The sequence below is a fragment of the Poecilia reticulata genome, linkage group LG5 (assembly GCF_000633615.1).
Source record: "Poecilia reticulata strain Guanapo linkage group LG5, Guppy_female_1.0+MT, whole genome shotgun sequence".
Taxonomy (NCBI): domain Eukaryota; kingdom Metazoa; phylum Chordata; class Actinopteri; order Cyprinodontiformes; family Poeciliidae; genus Poecilia; species Poecilia reticulata.
In genome coordinates, this window is record NC_024335.1 from 19003632 (window position 1) to 19027491 (window position 23860).

The 23860-nt window shown below is 39.6% G+C and overlaps 2 protein-coding genes across 2 annotated transcripts in view; one reads left to right on the plus strand and one right to left on the minus strand.

Moving 5' to 3' along the window:
* The window catches only part of nsg1 (neuronal vesicle trafficking associated 1), a 5819-nt gene extending 1346 nt beyond the window's left edge, over positions 1-4473 (plus strand). Inside the window, exons 4-5 of the mRNA XM_008409401.2 lie at positions 2725-2835; positions 3130-4473. Coding sequence (XP_008407623.1) covers positions 2725-2835; positions 3130-3330 — 312 coding nt within the window. The 3' untranslated portion in view covers positions 3331-4473. The remainder of the gene's footprint in view (positions 1-2724; positions 2836-3129) is intronic.
* An 895-nt stretch (positions 4474-5368) lies between these two features.
* stx18 (syntaxin 18) lies at positions 5369-20482 on the minus strand. The gene is made up of 11 exons (XM_008409400.1): positions 20273-20482; positions 10305-10372; positions 8105-8220; positions 7793-7870; positions 7622-7688; positions 7426-7517; positions 6774-6865; positions 6427-6485; positions 6130-6199; positions 5947-6027; positions 5369-5808 (listed from the first exon to the last, which is right to left on the minus strand). The coding sequence occupies exons 1-11, from the start codon at positions 20468-20470 to the stop codon at positions 5713-5715; spliced, it is 1017 nt and encodes a 338-aa protein (XP_008407622.1). The 5' UTR covers positions 20471-20482; the 3' UTR covers positions 5369-5712.
* Between the last annotated feature and the right edge of the window lie 3378 nt (positions 20483-23860).

Consider the following 23860-nt stretch of genomic DNA (forward strand, 5'->3'; position numbering starts at 1 on the left):
ACCTCTCGACGTCCTCGTGTTGTACAGAGACACAGGGAGCCATAATGCATAATGATTCACTTAACCCCGCCCTGAGGCTCTCATTAATTCAACTGCTGCCATGGAGATGGCCTCCACTTCTCTCCCACCTCCCCTTCCTCTATCTGCACCGTTCACACCTAATGATTCCTGCGTGTTATGTTAGCCAGAGCGAGCGCCGTGAGAACAGGTGGAGTTTGGCTTAGCCTGCACAGACCCCAGGCGGTGCAGGTTGGGGGCGTGGGGGTCTCTGCATGCGGGGTTCCCTCCTTTATCTCCACGTTCAGGATCAACAGGAGGACACCAGCTCCGCGAGGAACGTCGAGCTTCCTTTACGAAGGTTTGAGCCGCAGAAATGTGGGAGAAGGAGAGAGACGCGTTCTCTGTCTCAGAGAGCGGCAGGCCCTTTCATCACAGACGGGCTCCTGTTGCTTCACTTTGTGTGCCGTCTGCTCCGCTTCGCAACTGTAGGATTTGATCAGACAGATAAAAGCCAGAAAACACAGAGCGTCTGCATAGGATGTTCTGTTTGGGAAAAAGAAAGAAAGAAAGAAAGAAAAAAAACAAAACAACATGCCTGAAACCACTATTTGTTGGCTTTTTTTTTTTTTTGCGAGCATGCAGCAGTATATGTAGCATATCCATTTATACTGGCTAATTAAAAAAATAGCTTAAACAGATATCTGGCACTAAAAACACCTTTTCTCCCACATCCTCTGCTATCCCGCTCTCTCGCTACTCTGAATCGCCAGCAGCTGTTGCGTAACTCTCCCGAGAATCGACAGTTCAGCCTCGCAGATGGCCACCAGAGCTTCATGCTGGTGGAATTACTACACGCATTATTGTGCTGGGGCTCCAGCCGGTTTGTTACCAGTATAGTGAATTTCACATTTTGTCAAGCATCATGAAAAGCACACTGGGAAAAAAAAAAAAGTGAAAGAAAAATCAGACCTGGTTTTAAACTTCTTTTTTGGGGCGGGGGGGGGAGGTTTGGATTTTGGTCTCGTCCAACCAGAGAGCACTCTGTTTCCCCTTGCTGTGGATCACGCCACACTTTTCAGATTTCAAGTTTACATGTCGACAATTAAAGCCATGTATTATTTTCATGCACTCGTTCTTATTTCACTTACTAGTTCTGCTGTACTTTTTGCTGGTCTGTCACATAAAATCCCATTAATATGCATCAGAATATCAGGTACGATTTGTGTACATTCATACTTTTGTCTACATTTACTTTTTTCCATCAGTGTTCTCTTAAACACTGTTTTCCTATTTAACCTTTCAAATAAAAGAAGAAGCATACAGCTGGAAGTAGCACTGATTGAAAGCCAAAGAAAATCACAAAAATGTAAAATATTGACATTAGTTGTTAATATCTATGGAGAAAATGCATTTATATATAAAAATGCTTGACTGATATTGTCCCAATGAAGCTCCTGTACTGGTTTACATGTCAAACAATACAATGCAATGACTATTAGTCGACACAGAATAAAGTATCAGATTACAAATTCAAGAATTTATAACAAACCTCTATTTAGTCTTTGTTCAATATATCAATTGGTGTAGATTTCGAAACATCTAAGCTTCAGATGCCACAAAATCTCTGCAACATTAAATGAACATGTTGGTCAAAACACAACTTCTTGATTTGTAGAAAATGCTGTTCATAGCCCTGGCAAATTTAGATACCAATTAATCTTAATGTTATTAACGTCTTTCTTCTGACTGGAAGTGACATCAAGGCGTCGGAGTGGCCGAGTCAGAGTCCTGATTAAAAATCTCTGGACGGAGCTAAAGATTAGGGTGACGGGAAATAAGTCTTTCAACTCAAAGGACTTGGAGATTATAAAAATAAAACATTTAAAATAAATAAATCGTTTAAATATCAGCAAAAAAAAAAAAAAAGCAAAAAGCTGGTACACATTTGTTCTCAAGGTCAATGTTTCCCACTTGAATTTCCAAAATAGAAAGGTTTCTTAAAAAATACCGATTCTCACTTAAATGACTTTCTCAGCACAACAAAGGTGTTGATGACAATGTGTTTTAACAAAAAGACAAACAAATGAGATTATCTATGATTTGTTAAGCATGCACAAATGAGATTATCTATGATTTGTTAAGCATGCACACAATTTGCTGTAGTAACACAAGTAAGTCAGAGTATAAGTCCCTTCATAAATGCCATTTGGCTTTTTGATCATTTCTAAAAGTTGGAATTTATGCTGCTCTGTATAATGACTCAAGGAATTGGTTTGCTTAACTAAACAAATGAAATCAATCAATCAATCAATCAATCAATCAATCAATCAATCAATCAATCAATCAATCAATCAATCAATCAATCAATCAATCAATCAAACTTTCCCTTTTTAAAAATGAGCAAAGTGTCGGTGAGTCAGTTGCACTGACGGTCATTTCCTCTGAAAAGACAAAACTGAAGAAATTTGTAAAAACAGGAATTAAAAGATGTTTTAAATGTAAAACAGGAACTAAGCAGAGATAAAAAATTGTATTTATAATTTTTTTCTAACCTTTCTACACTATAAGCTGCATTCACTCAGCCTCCTTGGTTCATTACTTGAAGCATTCACACCAGACAATATGTATATTCTGGTCTTTTGGTCCGATTTTGTCCACATCCTGCTCTTCGCTGGTTAAAGTTACCGTTATCTGCTCTCATGGAGGCGTTTCTATCACCTTCAGGTGACCCTGCTGGTGATCTGCGCCCTGGCCTTCCTGGTGTGTGTGGGGTTCCTGGTCGTCTACAAGCTCTACCAGTATGACCAGCCGTGTCCCGACAGCTTCGTTTACGTGGTAAAAACCTTCCTTCTGTGTAAATGCTTAATATCTGAACTTGAAGAGAACATTTAAAAAAAAAAATTAAATTATAATTCAAAGTTACTGTGGCAAACCTTTTGGTGGAGGTTGAGTTTTGCTTTGCAGCTTGGCAGAAAGACATTTTTTTGTTTCACTAACCTTTGTCTTTCCTCTCATGTATCTTTAAATAGTCCCAGTGAGTCACAGCTTAATCTTTGCATATTCTGCTGTATTTGATGCTTGTTTTCCCATTGTTAACTCGATGTGTCGTGTTACCTCCTCCCGGAGCAGCAAGGCCACTGCATGCCGACCGGGCTCTACGGCAACTACCCCCCTCAGGGCCCCGGGGGCCGCGGGCGCCTCTTCACCCTCATCAACCGCTACAACATGGCCAAGCAGACGATCACTCGGTCAGTTTCTCCGTGGGTGACCATCATGTCTGAGGAGAAGGTGACCCAGCAGGAGATGGAGACCGCCCAGAAGCTGGCCTAAAACCTCGCTGGGATCAGGTGGCCTCGCGCCTTTGCTGCAGAAAATAAATAAATAAAGAAATAAAGAAATAAATAACACGGCTGTGCCATTCAAGCAAACCTCGAATCCTGTGGATGAAAAACAAAACAAAGCAACAAAAAGAACCCATCTTATTTTGTCTGAGGTGCTACGCTGCCTTGTTGATGTAGTTTGGTCAAGCTGATGTGTACAGTAGCTGGAAATCTGTGGCAGTTTTGGCGCATGTTGTCAGCACGGCGAGGCTCAGTTCGGTGGATTCGTGATTTGCTTGGATGGCGTACGTCGCATATTTATTTACACGAGAAAAAAAACGGAATGGTTGGCATAGAAGAAACACGCGCACCGTCTTTGTACATACACACACCCATATGAAGAAACTCACTTTAGTACTGAGATCGTGAGCCATTCTGTGTCTGCGTCTCCCGTCTGAACGCACATGCACGACACGACTCGACTCCTGCGGCGACCGCCAGTTTGCTTCGAATCTCGTTTTTGAGCACCGACGACAGCTTTTCACACCTCCGATCCATTCTTCTCACAAACTTAGTGCGGTCCCCCACCCCATCATTGATTTTATCTGTGCAGAAACATTTTAATGTCATGATATTGTGAAACGTTAAGCCTTGACCTAACAGAAATGTACCAGCAAAAGAAATATTTTAAATTGTGTTGTTTTGAGTCCTCTTATATGGACTTCTTAATGATTGTTCCCACTTTACATGGACAGCAGACACTTTTCTTTGCTGGCTTACTGTGTACCTTAACTACTTGCGTTTGATAGCACAACTTTAAATGCTGTTGTACTGAATGTTTTCTTTTCTTTTTTTTTGCAAGTGAAGACACTGTATTGTGCGGCGCTTTGCTTTGATTAATGTCACCACAGACGGCGGTTCGCAGCCGTCAGAAACTAGTTTTAGCCTGATGTAGTGGAACAATCTGAACCTAGTGGCTTGTCCTGTTGCTTTTCCTTTCTCCTCTCTGTATTTGCCTTTTAACTCGAACCGTCCCGGACACATGTACCTTTTTTTTTTTTTCCAAGCAATGTGATGACTACCATTAAAGTGCATTTGCCACATGAAAATGTTAAATGAACAACCGAAATAAAGTGCTTTCATTTCAAACTGATGCCTGGATGTTTAAAGATTAAAACAACCTAAAGTACTCTGGTGAAAAATTGGGAGTTTACAGAAAACATTTTAAGCTTAACTGATGTGTTTGAACTGGTCTCTTTTACTTGTGGATCCACAGAGAGATTAAATTAAATATACACCAGTGGTCTTTACTGGTGTTTGCAACCATGAAAACCACCACAAACTAACGCTTTTTGGTGTCGATTCAAGGTGAAGTTGAAGAGTTTTGGAGCTAGTCCCCACTTCCTGACTCAGCCACCGCCGTGCAGTAATGCTAGTAGAGCTTGTGTAGGGGGGAGAGAATGTTGCAAAGTCGATGACTTCGTGCAGCTGGCTGGGCATTGTGGGCTTGATGGGTACATGTTTTACTAATTTGCAAATGTCATTTCGATTTGTATTATAGCCACCAGCCCTGACAGCGAAACAGACGCCCAGCATGATGCACTGGTGATTCAGCATTTTCCAGTCTAATACAAACAGAAATCTTAGTGATTCCTTGGTTATTTTTAGCATCCTCAACTCTTTCCTTTCCGTTTGAAGGCGAGAGTTTGGGTCCGACAGCTTTTCAGCAGGACAATGATCACAAACAGACAATAATAAAACTGTTTGTGAGACGGTTAAAGCAGGTCAACAGACGTCTGGACCTGAACTTAACTCATAAATGCTTACAGATTAGCAAAATTAGCATGCAGCAACTCTCAACAGGTAATTCTTGTTAGAGTGGGAAACAGCGACACACGGTGGCTTTCTGCAGATCTTCATCCTCCTGAAATTCCAGCCTAAGTTACTATAAACTCACTACCTTAAAAAACAGTTACAAAAAATAATCAAAATGCAACTGAAGGTGTTAATTTTCACAAAAAAAAAAAAAAAAATAGAGGTGACATTTGAGTTGATTATTTTTTAATTTAAAGAAAATTTCCCATTATGTGACAGGAGTTCAGACAGAAAAAACACCAGCTGCAGTCAAACATTTATCACTTTTAGTGGTAGAATAAGACTGACAATCAATCCACTGGATCCCATTTTAAGCTGGAGTTCTGTCCACTCATCCCATCAGAGCCCAGATTCACAGATCCGCATCAGGGACGAACACGCCGCCGTCTCCACTTGAAGACGATCCTCACGGGGAACACCAGCTGTGGCGCGGCGAGCCGTGCCTTCAGTCCAAATGTTGTCATCGCCGCTCTCTAAGACTTTAACCAGTCCAGTGCAGTCCTTTGAGTCAGCGCTGCTAACCGTCGTACCAGTCCAGAAATAAGAGCGAGAAGGAGCACATGACGAGGAAGAAGAGGATCCACACTCGGAAGCCGGCATTGTTTTTGATTGCCTTGGAAAACAAACAAACAAACAAACAAACAAACAAACAAACAAACAAACAAACAAACAAACAAACAAACAAACAAGTTTCACTAGTTGTTTTCTTCCAAACACACGAAACCAACGTAAAGTGGAAACTTTGACCTACCTCTCGAATATCCTCGTTGCCTTCTTTGACGTTCTCTGTCGCTCCCACGACCAGCTGGTGAATGTTGTCTATGTCAGTTTCCTGTTTCACAAAGTCAAACGGGCAGCACGTTTACGCACAAATCACAAACGCAGAATTGAAAGCGACAGAAACAGAGGAGTCAGAAGGAGGTCGCCGTCTTACTTGTTGGAGCACTTTTTCAGCAAAGATCTCCTGAAGACGCGAAATCTCCACCACTTTCCCTTCAATTTGCCTGGTAGGTTCAAAACGCAAGACATTAGAAATGATCACGGGAACATACCGTATAAATCAAACTTTATCTCGTCTTGAATGCCTTTTTAAAATTTTTTATTTTATTTCAGGATTAAGCAGCTTCTTTTCTGAACAGATCACCCGAACTGAGGTTTGAACAACAACAACTCATAGCCTCACTGTGTTCCTTTGGACGGGTCACAGTTGTGTTCACCAGAAGAAACTTACCTCACTTCATCCACCAGGTTGTTCATTTCACTGACCAGTTTCTGGTTCTCTTGTTCAAACTGGAATAAAAGAACACAAAAAAAAAAAACATGTTTAAATCCTCCCAACTGGTCACAGACAGATGAACAAGATGTTTCACGTCAATTCAGGACGAATTAAATTGAAATGTGACACATTATCTGGTGCAAAAACCCTTAAACTGAACATTTTTACAATAAAAAATAAGCCCCCACATTTCTCTAAAGTTCTAATAGTTTAAATTTTAGGAATGAACTATACATATATTTTTATATCAGAGAGCTGATTCATATTGCTTAGTCAGTCTTTTCAGCCTTAATGCTGCCCACCATCTGGATCTCCTCCGGGGAAAGCTCGTCCTCCACCCGGCCCTCCTCCCACAGGTTGAGGGAGCTGTCCTGAACTTCTGACATGTTCTTTTCTACAACAAGGATGAAAAAGATGAGTTAAAAAAGCTACTACTGCGTAAAACTGGACTTCAAAGGCAACTATGGTTTCAGTTTTAGAAATTATGACATGTTGGATAAATTCAAAAGTATGCATTTAAAGCTCCCATTTTTGTGACAAATCTAAATTAGAAATCTAAAGTTGTGTTAACCTTAAAATAAAAGTCGATTAGAAAATCAACAAAACAGATTTATTATGTACAATGATTTAGTTCTGGTGTTTAATTCTATTAATGCCAATACAAATGTTTTGCAGCAAATAAAGACCAAAAATTCAGTTCTTCAGAAAATGTTCCATAATGTGCAGCAGTGTTGACCCTAAACCAACAACACTCAAGTTAAATACTTAAATACATGACCCTTTTATGGTTGCCTAATTTGTTGAAAAGTGTTTGTAAAGTCATTGTTTCCAATCACAGTGTGAAGTGTTACTTTCTTACTACATGTGTTCTGTGGTGTTGTTTTTTTTTTTCATCTGAGAAGACCTCTCTGCTTTAGATGGGCCTTTTGTTTTCACTCTGCTCCTCGGTCTTACCAGGACTTTCCTCCTTTACAACTTTCTCCTCTGCAGGCTCCTCCGCCGCGGTTTTCTCCACTTTACCGGGATGCTCCGGTGCCAGTCTCGATCTGAAACCAGTACACATCGCCTGCGTTTACTCGAATGCACCGAGAACAACCGCAAGCCCCACGCGGATTCAATCAATGTTTGAATGAAGCGTGCAGATGCTCACAGTCTCTTCTTGTCCACCATTCGTTTGACTCTAATGGCCCTCTGCTCAGAGTACAGCTTGCACACCCCTTAAAATCCAAACGCAAACATGTCGTAAACGCGCGTGTGTGTGTGCTCAGGTCTGGGTTCGGCGCATTCAGATGGGCCGTGAAACAATGAAGCAGAAAATTACCTCTCAGATACATGTCAACGAGGTCCAGCACTGCAACCCTGTGTTCCTTAATCTGAGCTGATGTCGCCTGCTTCTCCACTGTGGATGGAAGCAGTTTAACATTTTACTCACAGACAGAATTAAGCAGGAACGTTTCCAGCAAAAGATCCCAGCATGCAACAGCCATGTGAAAAACAAATATAACACAAATTCTTATTAGATACGCCCATATATGTTGCAGGGTGTCCCGTTTTTTTTTTTTTTTTTTTTTTGTCACATGACTTTATGAGAGACAGACAGAAGTGATGTAGATGAAGCGACTCCAACAGAGACCTTCGCAGCGTAGCTGCCTGATGGCTTCAGAGCAGGTCCTCATGAAGGTCTGAGCGTCCTGGTCAATCTGGTCTCGCTCGCTGTCGGTCATACGGCTGAGGTCTGTAGAGATGAGACTGAAATGGAAAACAAAGCACGTTCAGTCAAGCAGTTAAATCATTTCAGCGACAAACTATCCCATAGGAAAACAAAACTGCTCCACCCAGTCACTGTGCCTCCAACATCACAGTCATATTACCACCGATAAATTCATGTTAACCCCAAAAGGGCAAATTAAGCATTTAAATTCGTCTTTGAACATATTAAAGCTTACAAGATAAACATACAGATATACTGATATGATTGATAAACCCAAAGTGCTCAAAAGTTCAAATATAAGAAGACAGCTGTTTTATTTGATTTACGTTTCCTTCTGATGGACCTGAGCTTTTTAAACCACACAATAAATAACACAAGACTAATTCCCTCGTATTTTGTTGTGCAACGTTGCAACATTTATTTTATTTTGGAGAAAAGGTTAATGGCTATATCGTAACAATTTGATTGGAAGTAAAATTATGGTACAATAATCACAACTGTAATAAAACATTTTATGGTATTATGTTTTAATCCAGCAGAGGGCGCTCTACTAATGAACGCCAGAAAGCAAGATAAATATTTACAACAGAAAAATACCTGAGAAGGTAAAAACTGAAAAATAATGTTGATGTTGGTAGTGTAAAAAATGTTAAGCATGTTCTTTCATTTTAGTTTATAAATCACGGACTATTTATTCTTAAACATGGGGTTATACTTTTTGATTTCTTTTATTTCTTCTTCTTTTGCTCTTTCCTTTGGTTTGTTGTTTTATTGCATTTCCTTCCAAGTCATGTAAAGCACTTTGAACTGCCTCTTTGCTGAAAATGTGCAATATATATAAAATTACCTTACCTACCTCACCTTAGTTTTTTCTCAAATTGCATCCTGACAATGGTAATGGTCAAAACCTGCCTGCATTTGACCGTCATTCTTTTGGAGAAAAACATAAATTTAAATCAAGTAATAGTTAGTGGCTGGACATTAAAGAAACAAACGACTACTGAATGATCCTGCAATGAAGCCACTTATCGCTCTTCCTATTTCTTGTCGATGTTTTTCGGCTGAGAATTCGTCAACCAATCTCTTAAATTAGGACTAATCTCCACGCCCACAGACACAACGGCAGCATAAAAACCCCCAGAAAGCTTCTGAGCAAAGGAAAGGCCAGATTAGTCCCTGGGCGTGATTTGTTCTACACTTGGTTGAAGCTCAATTATTCCAGACAATTAGACTGGAGCCTGCCACAGCAGACCACCCTACATGCTGCTGACCTTTCGCCAGCACTCACTGCCATCAGTGCACGCACACGCACACACACGCACGCACACACACAAACAAACAGAAGGCATACAGGTTTATTTACATAAACATACCTTTTTTTTCTCTTCAAAAATCAGAAAGAATTACCAAAATTATTTCTATTTCATGCCAGAATCCTGAGGAGAGTGTGATTAATTAAAGGGTTTGTCCGTGATGACCGTCACATTTGGAGAAAAAAAGTGGGACGCCTGACAAACGCAAGCCAACTGCAAAGCGCTAGAGTTGCAGCATCAAGTTATGAGGAGGTTTTGCTGCAGGAGGGACTGGTGCACTTCACAAAACAGATGGCATCACGAAGAAACTTGTGTGGAAATAGTGATCTACAGACACCAAACGGGGAGTAAAAACTTAGTTAGACTTCGCAACAACGGAGCTGGAGGACAGCAAAGTCAGCGTCTTGGAGCGGCCATCATTCAAGAAAATTTGTGGGCCGAGATGAAAAGGTGTGTTCGAACAAACAAGTCTGACTCGGTTACAGCGGTTCAGTCATATTCCAGCAAACTACAGCAAGAACGGGTGGAAAGAGACTCAAAACAGTTTAAAAGGGAATTCTACTAAATATTAAGTAAAAGTTACATTTTTTCACCTTTTTATTTTTAGAATTAACGACATTTAATTTCCCTTTAGGACTAATAAAGTATTTTTGAATTTGAACTTCAAAGTAAAAAGAATTCTCTCTTTTATTACCCTGACATTTAAAGAGCTATTTTGTGCCGCGTCTGTAAACATCTGGTTTTAATTGAACGTGATATTTTTCATCTGGTCTGCTTCGAGTTACTCTAATTGTCTTGAAGAAGCTTACCTTCCGGCGCTCACGTAGTCTTTTCGGTGCTGTAGCAGAAAGTCTTTGAGCTTCGTGATGTTCGTTATCTGCCAAGACAAAGTGAAAAGACGCATTAACAGACCTGGATCCACTGTGCCAATAAAACTCTTTGACCTGTGTACAAATTTGTTCCAGAAGGAGCTTCATTCATCCAAAAAGGAAACTAAATTTCTCCGCTACATTCAGACAGAGCCAGAGTAAAGTATCATTCGGTATATATATACTGGATCTGACAGATGGACTAATTCAGTGGATCTGACGTCTGTTTGACTTCTCAATATTTACTCGCAGCAACTCATCAATTTACGTACATGAAAAAAACTCAAACCAGCAATTTCCTCAATTAACAGCTCTCATAAATAAAAACATGAGCCTCTGCGCACATACCACTGACAGAGCGATCTCTAATAAGCATTAAAATTATGATCCATTTATCATAGGCGAAACGTCTGGGTTTGTGTGTGTGTGTGTGTGTGTGTGCACAGGCAAAACCAGAGGAAACTTGGTGCGCTCCAATGTTTGCTGTTGCAATTTGGTCAAATATTAAAACAGACCAAATTGCTTCCCCCCGTCCGCAGGGCTCCGCTGCCAGGGTGAGAGTGGGTGTGGATGCACACACAGTGGGCTCTGTTGGGTCCAGAATACGACGGAGCTCAGACAAGCCCGGGATTGAAAAATGACACAATGAGTTTGACTGTGACAGCGGCCACAGAAGCGGCGGAGGGGGTGGTGGTGGTGTTTGGACAGCGCGACGACGCTGTCTTCAGCCTTCGGACTTCTCACTCTAACAAGCTCAATTATGAAATTGCCTTGGCTGCTAGGAGTAACCTGGCACCCGCGTTTAATGGCGGCTGTGAACATTCCTCGCGACACGCCGACTCAGAGCGGATTTATTAAAGCTGACGTCCGGGTAAAGAAAACGCTATTCCCAATCCGGAGAGAAGGAGACAAGCAGGGTTAACGAATTTGTCTGCTTAGAAAGATAACAGTGATGTAAGGCTCTGCGACGGGGGGGCATGTTAACACAGGCAGGGGCAGCTGAGGTGAACCTATCCTTGTAATAATAGCATTATTTGAGGTCAGGAGCTAATTGTAGCTCAGTGAGACAGAGCTCAGAGGGGGTTCAAGGAGAACAGAGCACTTCCTATATGGTTCAGATTGTCAGGTTTGTAGCTTTTCCCAGCACATGAGAGTGGGGACTCTTTTAACCAAAGAGGCTGACAGCACTACACAGACTATTTTCTGCTTTATTGTCTTTTAAGGTCACTTTTGTGTAAGGAGTTTCTATGTAGAGTGGGACAATGGTACAAGAGTTGGTAAAGTGATTCAACACATTTTAAGCTCATGAGCTCAAAAATGTCAATTTTTCCCAACTCACCAAGTAAACGTTAGACATACAGGATCATATAGTATGTACAGATGTAGAGTTAGTGTTTTAATTTTACCAATGTATTTCTTCAGACAGGAAGCAACATTAATGTTCTGGAGAGGCCAAGCAGAATCATCCCAACATGAATCAGATAATCTGTGCAGGAATCTAAAGATTATGGTTATGGCAAGGAGGTCTGCCATAACCATTTTGTCAAAAGTCATGTGACTTCTTTGCAAATTTCAAAGGGAGATCTACCCAAATATAATATATTTGAGCCTCTATTGAATAACAGAAAATCTGTAATGAATACCAGCATTGATGTTGCTGGTAGTATTTGAAGTCAATCGCAAAGAGAGAAAACGCTAATTTTGGATTTAATGAAGACCCAAAAACTGGAACACTGTAAACAATGTGAAAACCTTGTTTTTGTCGGCTTTTACTGAGACGTAGCAACAGTTTCTATGATTATTGTTGGCTTTGGGGAGTCGGTGAATGCGTTTGGACACGACAACGACATCTGCAACATGGCATGAAATTATCAACCGTAAGCAGTAATGAGATAACACGAAGAGCACAAGGTCATCTTCAGCTTATTTCTATTAATTTTAGCAGAAAAAGCTTAAATGCTAAAATTTTTAACAAAATGTGGCAATGAAAGCACATTTTTTGAATTTAAATACAGTTTTGCTTTCTTCTAGGTGTAAGATACAAACACATGGTATTATGAGAAGTTTACCTTTAACCATAAACTATGCGTTCTGTGAGCAGGTAATAGCCTCGTCCACTCCATGACGTGGTGGCCGGATACAGGAGCACCTTCAGCCAGAGACTCATTTTGCCAAAGCGCACCACAGAAAGTCATTTCTGTCCGTTTCCATCAGGCTTTAAAATACCCAAGTCTGTGCTAATTGATTACATTTTTTTCTGCGCTCATTTATAGGTTATTTATTGATTAATATATTGCATGTGATTGCTTGCTATTTACTTATTCGTTTATATCTAGTCATTTTGAACTTATCACTCATATATTTTACAAACTTCGAATTTACTACCTAAGATGGAGTAGCTTTCAACAAATAAGCAGTTTCCCCTTGGGGATCAATAAAGTATATTCTATTCTATTCTATAACTTGGCACTTAGCTAGTTCTTGATGTAAAGGCAAAGCGCTGTAGAGCAGCTTTTGGACCAGCAGGGGGCGCTAAATCCTCAGTGTTGGAGCTTGAAGAATCAGAACGCAAACAAGAGAGCGCAGAGCGTGTGCATGAGTTTTTGTATGCGTTGTGTGGAGGGCAGGGGAGTGCAAAGCCTGCTGCTCTGGGGGCTGAGCAGCCTCCTGTGTGTATACATTGGAGCTCAGATTCCCAGCACAACCTCAAGGGTTTGCAGGGGGTCAGAGGGATCAATTGCTCTTGTAACTTAAGACCTTAAAGAGCAAGTAATTCCTCAACAATGAGGAAAGGGGTGGCCTCGTGCATTGCAGCTCGCCATATATGTGTGCAACTAAGCGCGTGTAACCGTGTGTGTGTGTGTTTGCGTGCAGCCAACAAAGGTGGGTGTGAGGCAGGGCTTGCAGCGGAGGCAGAAGGAGACAGTCTGCCGGGCTATATCTAATCTCGTCATCATCAAAGACCCCCACTTTACCTCCTCACTTTCTCCTTCCCCGCTGCTCCCCTCCAGCCCTGACTGAGCCCAAACAAACCATCAGGAGGGATTATTATGAGGAAGAAAAGGGAAAAGGCTTAGCAAGCAGATTTCCAAAGAGCTTGGATGGCTCTTTGTTGTTGTTTAAGGCAGGTAACTGACAGAATCTGGCGATGACCGCACTGCTTTGGTTTAAGACCCTGACTGCATGTCCTGACCGTGGGCTATCCGTCCTGACGCCATGCGATGTCGGGCTTAAATACGCGGGCTTTCGCAGAGAGAAGCGCTTAGGACTGGGCCACATGTTGACTTTATTATCATGTTTATGTCTGACTCACTAATGGGGCTCGGTTTGCTTTCCTCGAGTGTACCCAGTTAGAAGGCTTCAGTCAATTGAATATACAAACATTACAGCTTTCGGAGTATTTATAAGTGGTGAAATTGGTCTTTTGGAAATACACAATTTCATTGTAATAATGTGATAATACTGAGGAGTGTTTAATTGATAAGTTTGCTTTCATAAAAAAAAAAGAGTTGTACAAACTTTCAGCTATTTTGTTTTTTGTTTTTAACAAATGATGGTGAAATCTGGGATCCACTTAAGGTCAGATCTAAATAATTGTGGAATCTGATAAAGTCCAGACAGTTTCACCGTTAAAGGGCCAATCACTGCGGTCAAGGTCGTCTCAGTTTTGGGTTGGGACAACCACCGACCGGTTTGTCTCTCACACCTGTTTCTGATGTAGATATTCAACAACCAATACATAAACACACATGCTGTGAACAACAGATCACGGATGGCACTCTCGATTCAAATCAGTAACTTGTTTCATACCAATCAGGCTCTTCCGGCAACAAGAATAAATAAGTCACGGGTTGAATTCTACTTTGGCTAAAACATTTGGCCGTTTCAAAAACTATACAGCGCTGGGAGATGAAAGCAAGTTGTAAAATAAACATCCATCAAATTGTTATGTAGTTTTTGTCTTTTCGTCATTCTGTTCTTGGTAGCATAACATTGAGTGAAGGATAAAAAAAAAAAAAAAAATCAGGAAGTTGTGACAATATTTAATAGTAATAATAATAATAATAATAATAATAATAATAATAATAAAAAAACTTCAGCATATGTTGCATCCCTGTTTTAAATAGCAATATTATAACAATCCTACTAGTAAAAAAAAAACTGAAGATATAAAAAATGGACAAATTTAAATTTTACAATCTCTACAAATACTATTGTATTACATGCTCTGTTGGAAAGGTGACCTTAAATGACTTCTGCTGTGATTTGGTGCTAAATATAAACCTAAATTAGCTTGGATCTTGGTGGTGTGTTGCCTCCCTAAAGTAACAGCAGTAGAAGTACTGAGAGCGTTCCAACGTTTTCAAATGTCAGGCTTTCAATACGGGTTTAAAGTCCTTTTAATGGGGTGCCAGAGACATTTAAAGCATGTTTGTGGCTATCAAGTAAAGATTCACATAGTGTTGACCCTCCCCCACCCGTTGCTGTGCAGCTAACTAAAAAAAAAAAAAGGCAACTATTTTTTCTCATTTTTACAGAGAAAGCGAATTTGGTCCTTGATAGACTTATTTTCTATCAAGGAAACAACAGATATTTGCGGGGTGAAAACATCACTCTTACTAAGGTCATGCTGATTTAATGCAATAGTTGGAATGCTACAAGCTAATTTGCAAGGTTTTAAAGTATTTGGCTCATGTAATGGAATTTCATTTTAAATATTTTTGCTAAAAGATTTAAACTGTGTTTATTATGAACGATACAGAGGGTGTGCTTTCTTTTTACTATCAAAGTATGTTGCGAGACTGCAGCAGTGCCATATGAATGGATAACACTAACAAATCAGTTTATGTCCCATCTTATTTCCCCTAAGTCCTGTTCTAGAGGCAACATAACAAGAACTTTTGGATTTTATCCTCCAAAGAAACAATACTAACAACAAAAACATTTTCAGGAACAGAAATTTTTCAATGTAAACGTCAGGGTCACCATGTTAATACGTGAAATTCCCAACCAGAACTACAATAAACAAAACTATTTAAAATAAATCACGCACACACATATTGAACCCTGTACAGTCATTAATTTATGTGGTACGAGTGTGCATTTAGGTTAAGCTTGTTTCAGTCCAGATTCACACTAAAACATAAGAAAGATAAGGATAAAAATGCTTTAATCATGACTATTTAGTCTGCATATTTGTAGCCATGGTGGTAACATGGAAAAAGCCTAACGTAAAAAATATCACTGGATCTATTTCTTGAACAGTTTTTCCCCGCCATTAAACATCAAGTGCTGAATGATGATAATCGGCTCAGCAACTGAAGCAAGACATCAAGTGTTCAGAAAGGCTCAAGAACACAGTTTTTTTCCGTACCCAAGTGTAACTGAGGTAATCAGACACAAGAGTCACGTTATATTTCCTTCGAGATTTTATATGCACAACTACAGATAAAAAAAAAAATTGTTTAGGTATAAATGTAGCTTGCATGAACAGAAACGTTAAGGCAGCAAACAACTTCTCCGTTGAGTCTGGTGAAAACTATGTTAACTTCGGATGACTGAATAAATACGACTGAAAACATAAAACAATGTTCAGACAGTTAAATAAACATGAAGTGCTATAGTTTCATGCAGGACATTTAAACACAAAATTTGAAGAACAAAAAAAAGCTACATAGCACTTCTTGTAAGCATTACCCGATGAATAAATTGAGTATGTACGCGTTTTAGTTTTAAAGTGAATGAAATTTGGTAATTTCGTGGTGAAGTTTGCAGGAAACTCTGATATCAGACGACGAATGAGGATAACAAAATGATTATTGAACAAAAAAATCTCTAAAGAGACGTCTTTTTTTAAATACATATTTTGAAACTGAAATCTAAATTTTCCAATCTTGACATGTTGAAACAGTGTACGTCTGTAGAGCATTAAATATTTCTGTAAAAAAAAAAAAAAAGAAAAAAAAAAGAATGAAAATACTAGGTGGATCTAAAAGTACAAGCCTCAAACTTCAATTTATGTTGATTTTATAGAAAAATCTGAGATTAAGCCAACTAATAATTACATCATTTACCAAGAAAATCCTGGCAAGCTAACTTTGTAGCTTAACCTCCAGACCATCCACATTCATCTGCAGTCCAGGTAAAGACACTCAGGTAAATCAGCTCACTGTGGTCCAGGAAGCTTGGGCATCATTTGACCCTCATTGCCATGACCAACAATGTGTGTCCGGGTCCTTTGATTACGAAGTTCACCACCTATTTTGCCTCACTTCAGTAGCATGTTCTCGTCTTTCTCATTTTGAAGTGACTAAAAGAAATAGGTCTCCGCGTCATAATATAGCTAAACCCTCAAATAAATAAAAGTCCTGAAACTAAACACGCAGAATTTTAAAAAAAGAAAAAAAATGCTTACTTGTCATTTGCTTTATGACAATTGTTCAGGGTGTCATTATTAATTAAATATTAATTTACACCTTTCTATACAAGTAACTTCAAAGAAAAAATGTTAAATTAAAATGTTCCTAATTTTAATTGAAACACACAAAGAAACACAACAAAAACCTATATTTGCTGACGTCTCCATACTCTTAAAACAACTAAGTGTGAATCAACGTCAAAATATTCCAAATTTAACGTTCTCAGAGATTCACGGCGATCAGATGTTGTTTAGCGAGTCAAGCATAATTTCATCATATTTTATCTGAAACTAAATCATCCTCAAAAAAAATGTTAAGAAAACTAGATGAACGAAAATGTTTTGAAAGTATAAGTGTGCTGTTTTAGTATAGAGGGATAGGGGATAATATCGCAGCGCACTTTAAAGAGCTGGCTGCCCGCCTCGCTTTTCAGCCTTTCAAAGGAAAACACAGCGAGAAGGAGCAGATTCTGGAATGGCAATCCTGACGGCACAGCGGGGAGCCCCGCGCTGTTTTCTACACCCAATTTAACAATTTCAGAGTGACCTCGTCCATTTAAAGTTGAGAAGGGCAGCATGCTGTGGGGAGTGACGAGGTGAGCGGTGAAACGGAGATCACAGCGTTCCGCAGCGGCCCCTGCGAGGTAAAAAAGATTCCCCCCCCCCCCGACCAAACCTCATCACACTAACACTAGCTCTCCTATTAGCCAATCAAAACAAGTTTTTTTTTTTAAAATCACTTTGAATGGAGCAACATTTCCTTTATTGCTCTGCTGAATTTTGAGTGGAGGGAGGAAAAAAAAATAAGAAAAGAAGGGAGTCTCATAAGACCACTGTGTATTTGTCAACTTTGATGTTTTCTTTCTATTTCTGTGAGCCTCCAATGGGAAGTCGGGACGGAGAGTTAGTGGGAGAGTTATGCATGTCTTGAAGGGCACCCACATCTGTTGTGCATTAGGTGCCGGCCGTCAACATTGTTACTGGGGACCTAATTTAATATTTTCTCTGTTTTGATCTTCCACCTTTAATCACTGGCTCTTGGGAGGATCGGTTTTCCTCAAAAATTGTTTGAGAGCCGAAAGAAAATGTTATTGCAGCATGTTTATGGAATCATGCATGGGAAGAGGCAAGTTGGGCAGGGAAAAAAAAAGCTGCACATGTCAGGCTGCGTAGAGAAGAACGGACAGGAGAACTGGGCTAAGGTGGCTGAAAACCACGACATAACTTGAAGCAGTCAAGACATTCCAGATTTTCATTTTCCACAAAAAAAAAAGAAAAAAAAAGATGATCTGAGATGATATCTACACCGAGGAGCAGACAGCAGGATGAGGGGTTGTGGGGGGGCTGCAATAGCCAAGCACCACAGGATAGGTTCAGGTTTCTTTGGAAGCAGCAGCGGTGCTTTTATTAAAACTCCACTTCCAATATCAATATAACGGAACGTAACAAGAACCTGGCTGCGCCGAGCTGCGGCAGTTGGCCTCGCGTCTCTCTCACAAGCGAAGGCCGGAGCCGCTGGGAACGACCGGATGGCCTCTGCCTCCCAGGGGAGACGTGAAGTGCTCCTTCGGGATGGCTTTGAAGACGTCCGCGTTCGTGATATGTATGTTTGAGGACAAGGTCTCTCAGCGGCAGAGGAGCAAAGAGCCTTTAGCTGCCCTTACTGCCAACAGCAGATGATGAAGACCGTCTACTTCATTTTTCCGAACTAATCAAATTCCCAGTTTTCTGGAGCAGCTCAAAACATGGCGGCGTGTCCCGTAATCAGCTGTGGTCACACTCAACTGTAAGAGGCTTGTTTTTGCTCAGTAGTGCACATAAATTAAGAAAAGAAAAACAACAAAAAAACGTCACTTTGGGAAGAATAAATCCTCGTACAAAGACTAACTCATGCCTACAGTTATTGCTGCCATGTGCCATTTCTTCTCTCATGCTCTCACAGCTGTAAAGTCTGTTTCGACTTTGCAGCTCCTGCATCAGACATGGGCCGGTCACTGGCAAACACAGGTTTGAAAAAAATATACTTTCAAGTTTAATATTTTAAATAGCAATCCTGTGGCTTTAAGGCCTTTTTAGTGAGATGCCAGAGGATGTTTTGGAGTAGAAAGAGTTTTGCCTACGGAGCACAGAGTATTGCGACAATCTTCCACTTGGTGCTGTGGACTGTCAGTAAGCCAGCTGAACGGGCCATGCACTTTGATTACAATGAGGATCAGGTTGGCTGTGCGGAAACATTTTTGGTTGTTAAAAATGGTGTTAATCTAAAGGAGTGCAACCATCACTTTTATTAATTTGACACTTATTTGAATTAAAACCCCTTTTGGGAAGATACGAGTGGGATGTCTGGAAAACAGCTGAACTCCGACTGGTTTCCAGAGAAGACAGCCAAACTAATTAATATCTAAAGAGAGCAAGATGAATAAAAATGATCGCAATCTTTGCAATAAGCATGTTTACTTTCCTGAATTTAGCAGCCATTTCTCCCATGTTTATGCTTTAAGTGTATTTAAAAAGTGACTTGAACTGAGTTATTTTTCTTTCTCTTTGATTCATATTTTTAAGTTGATATTTTAACATCATCAAGTCTACAGCTGCAGGAAATGTAATCAAGATGCTGTAAAAACAGAATTTTAGTTCTAGCAGGTTGTTGTTTTGAGAATTATACATAGAATATAATTTACTGCCTGTTAGCAACATTGCTGTGGTTTGTTGTTGAAGTGTTGGTCAGACCAACCCATGTTTGAATTACATCAAGCTCAGGGAAATGTTTGTTGCTTAACTTCAGTTTTTCAAGAAAGTGTAGACTAAAAATCTTCTGATTTGATATGTCAGCACATATTTAGTCAACACAAGCGGTGGTTCTATAAAAAAACTGAAAAGAAGTTACATTCTAATTTCAGGATTTATCTAAAGCTGCTATTCAGAAAAAGAATGCAAGCTGAAACTATTTTTTATCTCTTATTATCTGTAGCTGTGAAAATACAAATGAGATCTTCTGACTGAAAAAACGACTGCTACATTCACTTAACTTTGCTAAAAAAAAAAAAGAGCAGTTCATTTAATCATTGTTCATTCATTGAACGTATCAGAGCAATATCTGCTTTTTTCCTCATTTTGAGTCACAACTTCTCACAAATTTCCAAGACTTCAGGTTTTTAAAACGCTGAATTGGTTTCGGTCCTTACCTTATCTCTACACACAAGATGATGGTACTACTTAAATGATTTTGGGTTCGCCTAAAATACCTTGGATAGTTCTGAAACATATTTCCACTTCTGTGCAGAAACGTAGCAGAGGCAAAATAATAGAAACCGCTGATATCGCCTCTTTTAACTTAATGATTAGCAAATGTTGTGCATCTTTCTGCACACTCAATAACCGTATGGAGCTTCAGGACCAGGTTTCATTACCGTAGTCGTGTTTTTTGATTTTTGCTCCAAATGAATGTACTCCAGAGGCTAAAGCTAACGCTAGCCTGCTAAACACTCACCACTTCCTTGGCTCTCAGCGAGAAGCCGCTCTTCGGTCGGCTCTTCTTGAAAATCTCATCTTTGACGGAGTCCACGTTTACTCCGATAGCCTTGTTCCTGGTTTTCACCGTCTTCACGCTGGCTTTGAACAGTAATGTAATGTCCACAGCCATGTCTGAGGGAGCTGCTGCAGCGCTGTAAACAAACCGACACGTCATCAGGTGGTGAGGTCATCATCCTGCGACGCTCCAGAGGGGAAAAATCCTGTGGTTTTAAACAGACGTCTGGAAAATGTTTGATTAACATAATTCTAGTCATCACAAAGGTCTTTTATGGAACAGTAAAGCCATTTCATGTTAAAAGAGATCCATATTTTGAGGAGAATTGCTGATAGAAAGAATTTATATAATATTTTTCTTTGGTCCTCACCCATCTAGATTTAAGACAAGAGAATTGAGATCTGTGTGACGCCGACACCATATTTACAGAGAATGCTTATCTGACAATTCAAACTCTTCTACTAATGAATTACAAACAAAATCTACAGATTTAGGCTGCTTTTGTGTTGAAGATTAAATCTGGTATATTTTTGGAAGATGAATAGAATGAACTATTTGGAGTTTTTCTTGATGAAATGATTTTAACCAAATTCTTTATATACAAATGCTAATTCACAAACAATGCAATATTTTAAAAAAACCAATTTAAGATGTTTTCTAAGTCTCTGCCAAAAGCATAACAACAACGCTAATAGAGTTTGGAACTACATAATAGTAAAAATGTATCCACACATAATACTTTTTTCTTGTTTGTAAATCTATAAGGGATGCCTTTTTATTGTTCAACTGTCTATTTTTACAGGGTTGTTAAAAACAGTTCCTCAGTTTTCTTCACTTTTTAAAATCCATGTAGATTGTCAAACACATTTTAATATCAGACAAAGCTATAAATGATTAACTTATTTAAATTAAGGGGAAAAACTCTATTTAAATCAGTCTAATGTCTGGTTGTTCACCCTTTACAGCCTCAACGGCCTCGAGTGTTTGTTTAAGGTCATGCCGCATATCTCAAATGGAGTTCGGTCCAGACATGGACGTACCCACCACTACCATGTCAGACTGTCAATATAATGTTTTCTCCATTTGTGGATGCTATGGATTTCACAGTGATTCAATGCCTCTGAAACGGTATTAACCCTTTCCAGACTCACGGATGTCAAAGACTGTTTCTCATTTGTTCTTGATCGGGTCATGTTGTGTTGCTTTTTGAGGTCTTTTATCCTGCCTACTTTATGTTGTCATACTGATTTCATTCAATTTCAACTGTTAATTTTGAGAACACCTTAAATAAGCCGTCAATTTATTTGTTTCATAAGACAGAAAACACAGCCGAGGAACCTAGTAACCCCCAAATTCAGCCTATCAAAATATTATAAACCTCTCTGAAGAATGGTAGTCTTCACTCAGATAACATCACCTGCTGTTTGAAAGGTTGAAGTATTGTTTTTATTAACATTTTATTGTCATTATTAGGCAAAGTGCCGTTCCAAAAGAGCTGTCAAGTGAAGAATGAGGAGCTGAGTTGCTGTTTCTGAGCAATCAACATACAGAAAAGCAGAGTGAATTGGTCCTTTTGTAGATGGTGGACCTACAGTGACTCGCCATGGACAGAGCCTTTCAATCTCAGAGTGAACGATGAAGGAAAAAAGATCTGTAGATTGGGAGTCTTACAGTCTTTAAACTCTATTATTTCAGATGATCTGAAAAGGTTTGGTGGATGTTATGGCTTCACAAGGTTCATATTACATTAATAAAGTGTATATAAAATTACAGGCTGTTACTTGTGTGCTATAAGTGTTACAGCAGAGTATAATGTTAATGCGACGTTTATGGCTTCCAACTGTCCTCAAGAGCTTTTTTTCCCCCCCACTCACACTCAAAGCTAAGTGTGTGGGTGAGAAAAAAAACACAAGCTCTTAATGTACAAATGGCAGGAAAGGAAAGGAGAGACAGTTTCTCCACTCAGCTGTAGCAGAGTCTGGCACAACACTAACAACGGAAATGAGCAAACCACACAGCAAATAACAGGCTTTTATTCAACACCCCTGGCCCCCACTACTTACATCTTGGTGCCAACCTCAGTCACTTACAATTCAAATTCTGCTCAGAAATGCTTTATTGATCCCAAAGGGAAATTAAATGTTGTTGTAACTCACATTATCCAAGGTTCTCCAAAGTACTGCAGATGCTGATAGCCGTGGGCAGGAACGATCTCCTGTAGCGGTCTGAATTAAGCCTCCAACTGTCGTAAAGATGTTTTATGTAAAGGATCCGTAGGGTTGTCCGTGATGTTCTTGAAATGTTCTTGATTGTGCGGGGAATCCTTCTTTCCACCATGATCTCCAGGGATTCCACTGTTTTCCCTGGAATAAAACCAAAGTCCTTAATTTCTGTGTGTGTGTGTGTGTGTGTTTTCTCTTTTGTTTTTGGTCTTTTTACTTCCCTGACTCATAAATAGTTCATAAATATGCTTACAAATAATATTAGAAGAAAATGACTAGATTCCTCTGAAGGACAGAAGATTGTCTGGGGTTTTTCAACCACTTAAGGGGTGATTTTGATGTGCTGATTCCAAAAATCACATTGGTGATCAGGTCAACTTTCTGAACAATGGATGCACCAGGAGCATCAAAATGCATGACTTATTCTCACATATAGATTGGTTTCCTTACAAGAGAGAAACGGCATACATTGTTGATGTTATGTGAATATTAAGTAAGGACCGGGAAAAAATGTTTCAGTTCCCCACAGCCAAATGTAGAGAATGAAATTACAAATGTTTTCTTATTTAGCTAGAGATTTATGCAAAATGTAGATAAGAAGGACTTTGAGATTTCTTTGTAACAGTGACTGTTCAGTAAGCTTATACCTTCACGTGTGATGGTTAGACAGAAAATGACCTTTAAATTCTATGGGTTTGCATATTTTATGAGTATGTTGTGTTTTAGGGATGATCTTTATTTTTCATTAACATTTTAACGTTGCCCTTTTTTTTAAGGGTTATACCTCTAATCTGAGATCAGTCCAGATCTGTTCAGTTAGAGATAACCTGTCCAGTAGAAACCCCCAGAGATCCCTCTCCCCAGTGACACTCTCCAGCTCATTTTTATCGACACCAAGGCATTCCAAGGGCGAAAACGAGTTATTCTCTCTTATCTATAGGTTTTAGCAGACTTTCCTCCAGCATGTTCCTGTATTTAGATTTCAGGAACAAGCTTTTGCTTTCATCTTCCCATCATTCCTTGTGTTCACCTATCACAAAAAGATCCAACTTATACATTATAAGTTATAGCTGATATATAGATTTGTGTTTTTGACATCTTGAAAACCTTGTCTGTGGCAAAACCTAAAATTTCAACGTGCTAGGTAGCTATTGAAAAATATTCCGTTCTTTATTATCACTGGGGCCTGGCATAGCAATGCATAGGAAAGCACTGAAATGCCTTGCAAAGACCCCCAGAGAACAAAGCAGGGCATTTCAATACCTCCAATGCATGGATGGCACCTAGCACTCTACACCTCAAAATAACTGCTGCATCCTTTCACCCT

Coding starts and splice junctions, on each gene's coding strand:
- stx18 (XM_008409400.1), bottom strand. CDS start 20,470: ATGACGTGTCGGTTTGTTTACAGCGCTGCAGCAGCTCCCTCAGACATG. Junction 6,028..6,129: donor CTGAAAAAGTGCTCCAACAA/GTAAGACGGCGA, acceptor TTTGTGAAACAG/GAAACTGACATAGACAACAT. Junction 5,809..5,946: donor GCAACGAGGATATTCGAGAG/GTAGGTCAAAGT, acceptor TTGTTTTCCAAG/GCAATCAAAAACAATGCCGG.